The sequence below is a fragment of the Anopheles funestus genome, chromosome 3RL (assembly GCF_943734845.2).
Source record: "Anopheles funestus chromosome 3RL, idAnoFuneDA-416_04, whole genome shotgun sequence".
NCBI classification, from domain to species: domain Eukaryota; kingdom Metazoa; phylum Arthropoda; class Insecta; order Diptera; family Culicidae; genus Anopheles; species Anopheles funestus.
The window spans coordinates 49,074,197-49,081,470 of record NC_064599.1 but is presented as its reverse complement, the minus strand read 5'-3'; the positions used below and the strand labels follow the sequence as shown (position 1 = coordinate 49,081,470).

The 7,274-nt window shown below is 34.8% G+C and overlaps 1 protein-coding gene across 1 annotated transcript; it reads left to right on the top strand.

Moving 5' to 3' along the window:
- Positions 1–2,432: 2,432 nt before the first annotated feature.
- LOC125769649 (uncharacterized) lies at positions 2,433–6,748 on the top strand. The gene is made up of 4 exons (XM_049438456.1): positions 2,433–4,227; positions 4,296–4,686; positions 5,029–5,336; positions 5,397–6,748. Exons 1-4 carry the CDS (start codon positions 4,101–4,103, stop codon positions 5,735–5,737), a joined length of 1,167 nt encoding a protein of 388 aa, XP_049294413.1. The 5' UTR covers positions 2,433–4,100; the 3' UTR covers positions 5,738–6,748.
- The last annotated feature ends 526 nt before the right edge of the window (positions 6,749–7,274 follow it).

Here is a 7,274-nt window from a genome sequence, read left to right as displayed (position 1 = left end):
CATCATAGAAGACATCTTTGATTTATGTTGGAGGGCTTTTTTTTTGGGGCGGCCCGGTGGTGCATGTTAAAAACGGCGCCCGTCCGCACGGCAGGGACCGGGTTCAAATCCCATCCGGACCGTCTCCCCGTAGCATGGACTGACTATCCTGCTACGAGGTAAAAATAAGTCTAGTAAGCCAGAAATGACCGGCATGACCTTAGAAGTCATATAGAAATAATCTCCATCTCACCAATTATGTACACTTTCAAATATTTGTATCAATAAACATTTGAATTGATAGAAGCTTAATTTATAATTTTTCTCATCTTTTGCGATGCTTTTCTGTTGCTATCATTTATACTTCTTTTCCTAATGTTTGAACTGTTCCTAGTGTTTTCAATTTTTTTAAAATTTAAATAGCGCATTCGCACTATTATTCGTTGTTTAGCAAAAGCTTTAACGATTTCCAAAGGTAAATTCGGTATTTTCCTATGCAACTGAATTGTTAGCCTTTTTACAATTTGTTTTGTTTTCAATAAAGTTCCCCCCTTATGGATTTTAAGAAAAATTTTATCCATTTTATGGCCTACGCTCAAAAAATCATTTGATGGCTTAAAAAGACCACCTGCAGACAAATGTTCCACAAATGAGGGTGGTTGTGCATAGCTATGCTCTGTATACATTTTGTGTGTATAACACCCTAAATTGAGGTCTGGAAATTTATCTTTATATTTTTTGGCTATGTATCCAATAATATACTCTAAACCATCTTCTTCCTGTTCTTGTAACGGAACGTCATTACTACTACCTTCACCAGATTCATCGCTAGAATTATCCAAGAATATTGCATTTTCATTTTCCATCTCCGTAATACTCGGAAGTGATGGAATAATTTCTGCATTGGAAAAAACAACTGCAGATATAAAATTTTCGCTGTCTTGCTCCCTAGATAGGTCATTCTCATGGTCTTCTTCTGGATTCTCGGTGTTATTATTGTTTTCTGGATTGAATGTTTGATTCTGTAAAATACTAGGTGTTTTTCCTAAAATCATCATTCTGATTCTGTAAGTACAGTTCAGAGGGGAAGGATGATCATGTACTCCTCCTCGTTGTCTAAGCTGTGAAAAAAAATTTTCCAGCACATCCTGATTGAGCTGAAAAAAAAAACATAATTAATGGATTTGTATTTTTCTTAGTGTATTGGGCTGTTTTCTTACCTTGTGTGTTGCTATGTAGCCTATGTTGTGAATCTGCTTCATATCTCTAAACAACATTTTGAGCGATGTGATTTGCATTAATACAGAACTTTGAAACCGTTGCATGTTATGTTTTCCTAAGACAACAATATTCGACATAAGTTCGTACATATTATCTAAAGTTTCTATTTGGTCGTCGGTGCCCTTGAAAACTTTTTTGTAATCAGTTTTCGCATGTGGGGTATACGAATTTGAAACACTAAACCATAAGTATACCTTATCAATAAAATCTGCCAAATTCTTCACTGAATCTTCATCTGAGTATCTTCGCAGCGATTTTGCTGTGGTCATTGATAAAAGCTGCGCCGCCCGACGCACATTTTGTCGTTCCTGACTCGACATTACTAAATGACCTTTTGTTAATTTAAATAAAGGGGTCATTTCCGCTTTTCCTCTTGCTTCAATCAAAGGAAAAAGGGGCTGTGCAGTAATTATTTTGTTATGATACTTAAAACCATAATCCACCAACCAGTTCCTAATTAGTTTAAGCAAATGAGGGGTATCAGGAATAACATAAATGTTATTTTTGGAAACTAGATGCTGGAAATAAGGTCTCGTATGGTCTTGAGTTCCAATTTTTTCCAACAGCTTACATTCGTAGAACAGTTGTCGCTTATGATTGCAGCAACATTGATTCCCTTAAAACTTAATTTTTGAATAAGCTCCATTAAAATTTATTTCGTCATTTTTTGATCGAAACCTATATACACTGGCTGTTTCCATTGTTTGAACAGTCCTCTTGCCATAACAACCTGTATATAATCGTGGGGACCGACTGCCTCATCAGCTGCAGGATCGTATTCTAATTTGTTCTCTACTTTCATCTCGTCAAAACTCAATATGCATTCACAATCTCTCTTGGTCAATTGTTTTGCAAAATTTTCCATGAAAACAAGCAAATCTTCTAAAATTCCTTGCTTGAGATCAATTTTTCGAGCGTACTTTTGAAGCGTCGAAATTGATGGTAAGGGATAATTCATGTCCTTGGCCATGTAGTGGTAACCTCTTTTTCCAAAATAACGCAAGGTGAAAGCAGAACTTATTTCCTTTTTACTCCATTTAACACGTTTTTTTTCCTTCATAATCAAGTCTATTTGATTCGAAGATAATGTTCCTTTCAAAAAACCTTTCATTTTCGAGATTAGCTCGCAAGGCCGAATGCTATTTTTTTTTTTATCTTTTCAATCTCTGTCTTCAATGCTTTGTTTTCTTTTTTGAAAACTTCATTTTCAGATTTCATTGATTCAATTTTTTCCTGTAAAACTTTATTTGCGTTGCGTAATTGGTTGTTTTCGTCCAGGACATTTTGTAGCTGATTTTCTAATTTGGCGATTGTCCCATTGTCTGAAACGTTTGTTTTTTGGCAAATATTCGTTTGATTCGTAAACATTGAATTAAAATTCATGTTTTCGATATCACTATCACCAACATTATCACCCACAATTAAATTGTTTATGGTATCATTACTTGGAGTAAGAACACAACGGATTGACGGAACAGCTGAAAAACAAATGATCGTATTAGAACATTATTCGTTTGTAGATCCTAGACATTTATTATTGAACTAGTTATATATACATTTTCTGTCTTTCATCTAAACTCTATTGAGTACCTATAAACTTGCACGCTTGGAAAACATAATTAATTCTAAACCAAGAGTAAAATACCAGAATTAACACCTCTCAAAAAATATAATTCTCAATATCATTATGAAACAACAAAGAATAACTTTTAAGTTTAATTTTGACTTTTGATTTTGATTTCCCTTTGATCTTGTTTGTTAATGTATGCAGCAATTGTATGAATTTAGTATAGCCATACTGCATAAATAGAAGAGTATAATATTGTTGCGTGCATTATTTGACTCGTTTTTTAGCATAATTTAATATTTCAAAGTAATTTTCACCATCTAGCGTTTGTATTTGTGTGCTTTTTGTTTTTCATGAATTGTAACTAGATCCTCCTGACAAAGTATTTATGGTTGTTTATATGAATATATGAGTTTAACCTAACAAATTATAATATTAATTACACGTTTACACGAGAATTGACCGTATCTGTTATGTAACGACAAACACGTTTATAAAACTAAGAAACACATTAAATCGCCAATTATGAATAAATACTTACCATTTGGGTAAAGTTTCGCCAATCCTGTATTGGTCCCGCTTCGAGATAACATTTGGTAATCCTCTTCCCGAAAATGATTTGAACAAATAACACCACATTTCGGAGGTTGCCAATTTGCATCCCGTTCGCAAAATTGTATCCATTTCACACGTAAATCACCATGCGTAGGAAATTTATGAAATTTTACCGAAATTCCTTGTCTCTTAACAGAGCCAGGGGTGTTTTTGCAACATGCAACAGCACACGGGTTCGGCATTCTGCTTTCTTTGTTTGCTATTAATAATAACAAAGTAATTCACAGAGTAATTGCCCAATCACAACAAAATAATGAAAATACACTCGCTTTCTATACTTTCGAATGATTTTATCAGTGCAAATAGCGCAGAAAAATGAAAAATATGAATTTTTGCTTCAATCGCTATCGATTTTCACGTGGAATTGCCTTGATCAACGATCTGATTTGACAGCAAAATGCGCGCTCCTTCGGGAACCCATCCCAATGCGCATATTGGTTGCATTTTGGTCGGATAGCGGTCGAACCAGTTTGTCAGCGTGTAAACAGCAGCCTGTTTAGAGTGTGTGGGGGTGTGGAGCGTCTCAGAGGGTTTTTAACCAATATTTAGATCAAAGTGTATTTTGCGTTTGATGTTTATGTTTTTGTTTTGATTTTGTTTGCGCTGTAAATTCGTCACAAAATTAGTTGTTCTCGCAAAAAATAACTATTCGTCCAAAATGTATTCAAAAAAGATACGAAAATCGGGTGCGTTTTATCGAACCCGCGATAGAAGACGCGAAATGTTTGACCAAAAGTGGCGAGATGAGCATGGAGAAACAAGCGGTGAAAACATGCAAACAAGTGGTAATAATGATACAATCAAATTGGTACAAAAACATAGGAATCGTTTTACTTAAGTATCATGTTTTCAGGTTCAGCCAACGAAACCAATTATCCAGACCTTACGGCAAATGAAGACAACGATGCTGTGGGAACTGTAGCCAGTAATATGGATCCAGAGCAATCTTATTCAAGTAACGATGATTCTAACGTAGAGGAGGAGTTAGACATAGAAGAAAGAAGTTTCGAAGACAAACTACGTATTTGGGCACTTTTGACTAACCAAACTCATCGGGCGTTAAACTCATTATTGAAAATATTACGTGATGAACTAGACAGTACCGATGTACCTAAGGATGCTCGAACATTATTAAAAACCCCGACCAACATTACAGCAGATGATTCAGCCCTGAAAGTAACAAATATTCAGGGAGGTCAACTTTGGTATCAAGGCATTGATTGTTGTTTGCAGCAGCACTACAGGTAAGCATCAACAAAATGAATTTCTCTTCACATATTATAGAGAATATTTGATACCGCTTACGAAAATCTTCGTTGCGAATACCGACGTCGGTGTGATGCCACCGAGTCAGCGGGTCGCAGTTCCACGGGTGCTTCGGATGTTTCTTGCAAGATCAGAGAAATGCCTCTGATTTGCTAGCTTTAGATCAAGATTTTGCTGACCGATTTAGCAATTTATTCACCTAGTTCGTATGTCGGTAAATTCCAACGCCGTTTTGTTGGGGAGTATATTTTTTAACTTTGCGGTTGCATTTTTATAACGTCGCTAAGGGCAACATTTTTTCTCTCTGTTTTTTATTTCAGTGAAGCAACGCCGAATTTACAAACTTTAAAGCTAGATTTCTTTATGGATGGAATCCCACTCCATAAGAGTGGGCCAACTGAGTTTTGGCCGATACTCATGAAAGTGTTTGGTGAATCTAGTGAAGATGTGCTGGTCGTTGCAGTATATTGTGGAGATACGAAACCACAGTCCGTGGAGGAGTACCTAAGAACATTTGTAAATGAGCTGAACAACTTGCAGGAGAACGGCATAATGGTTAACGGCCGCAGATATGAAATAATGTTGCGAGCAATCATTGCAGATACTCCGGCTCGTGTATTTATTAAAGGTAAGATATAACTATGACATTCTATTTAAACATATTACTGATATTATTAAATATTTTTAGGTGTCAAATCATTCAACTCGTCTAGTGGCTGTTTGAAATGCACTGTAAAGGTCATAAAAGATCGGGAAACGAAACGATCCTACTATGATGGAATTAACGGACAGCCTCGAACAGATGAGCTATTCAAAGCGAAGCATTATAAAACTCACATAAAAAATGACACACCTCTTACCGATCTGCATAACTGTGATATAATCAAAAGTATAATTATTGCTGACGATCTACATCTATTTCATTACGGAGCTCTAAGAAAACTATTGAAAGGTTTTACGCAGGGTAATTTTGGAAATGAGCCTAAGCTTACTTTCAAACATCGTAAAGAGATTTCTTCATTTTTATGAATGCTAAAATTACCATGTGAGATTCCTCGCAAAATACGAGGCCTAAATTCGTTAAAAATATGGAAAGCTTCTGAATTTCAAAGCTTTCTTCTCTACGCTAGTGTGGAAGTTCTTAAAGTACGAATAACTGACAGAGCTTATAATCATTTTATGTTACTGTTTTGTGCCGCAACTTTTTTTTTCATCTGAAGTCTACGAAAAATATTGGGAATATGCAGGAAGACTCTTAGATCTGTTTGTAGAAGATTTTCCGGAAGTATATGATAAAACGCTTTTATCTAGTAATATACATAACCTGCATCATGTGTATGAAGATGTTCGTGAATTTGGACCTTTGCCTACAGTATCATCTTACATTTATGAAGGTCATCTACAAAACATGAAACGAGTTACGCGCAGTAAAAAAATGTTTAGAACAAATAAGAAATAGAATCAAGGAACTATGTTATTTAAATTCAGCAAAGACAAACACAAACTCAAAATTTTATTTTATCAAGATGAAAGGCAATAATACCGTGATGCATATAAAAAGCAACTTTATACTCAGAAATGATCAGAGAAACCAATGGTTTACGACGAAAGATAATTCTATTTTTCTATATAGTTCAGCGATAGAAACTTCCACGGGCATACTGATTCAAGCAAAAAAAGTTGATTCTAAAAGTATTAGTTTCTCCCAACCATGCCCTTCATCCTATTTAAATATTTATGATCTAAATATGGTAGATCTTTGTAATGTTTTTATTACAATCCCCGTTTCGGATGTAAAATGCAAACTAGCTGCCATACCAAAAACAATGACTAACATAATGGATAACATCTCATATAAGTTTATTCCTGTATATAATACATTTTTGAACACATGAAACCTTAAAATTATGTAAATTCCTGCTTGACGATTTTCATTTGTTAATTTACCAAAAAATAAAAGATGCGGATAACGTGAAAAAATATGTTTTGTCAATTCATTTAATTTATTATAAATTCTGTTCATCACATAATTCAAGCTGTTACTTTACTTTAGAGATCTTTAGAGATATTTTACGTTGGACGTAATGTGAATAAGTTTTAGGAAAGAAAAAAACGTTTAGTATACATAGCGACGATGTATAGACGTTTCTCTATTGCCTACCAAATTCACTCGATTCTTAGCATATTTCAATTTCTTCAACATAAATTGTTTAATCTTTTTTTCAGTACACCTTATTAAATTCGAACTTCCTACTCGCATAAATAGTTTCAATACATGTTTGAAGCTTCTCATCGGAATTTTTTTATCTGGCTGGCCTTCACCAGTCCAGCTACATAATGGAAGAAATTCTTTTTCAAATACCAGATCCAGTATTTGGTGTAGACGATTATCTATGTCTTCTCTGGACACTTGGTTGTTGAGCCAACTGCTTAGTTGGTCATTATAGTCTACACTAGAGCCTAACGTTTGATTAAAGTCCTTCAGTTCGTCTGCAGTAGAAATTTTAGTAAAGTTGAATGATGCTGACACAGTTTGGTTTTGTTCCGTGTTTCTGTTATCTAACAA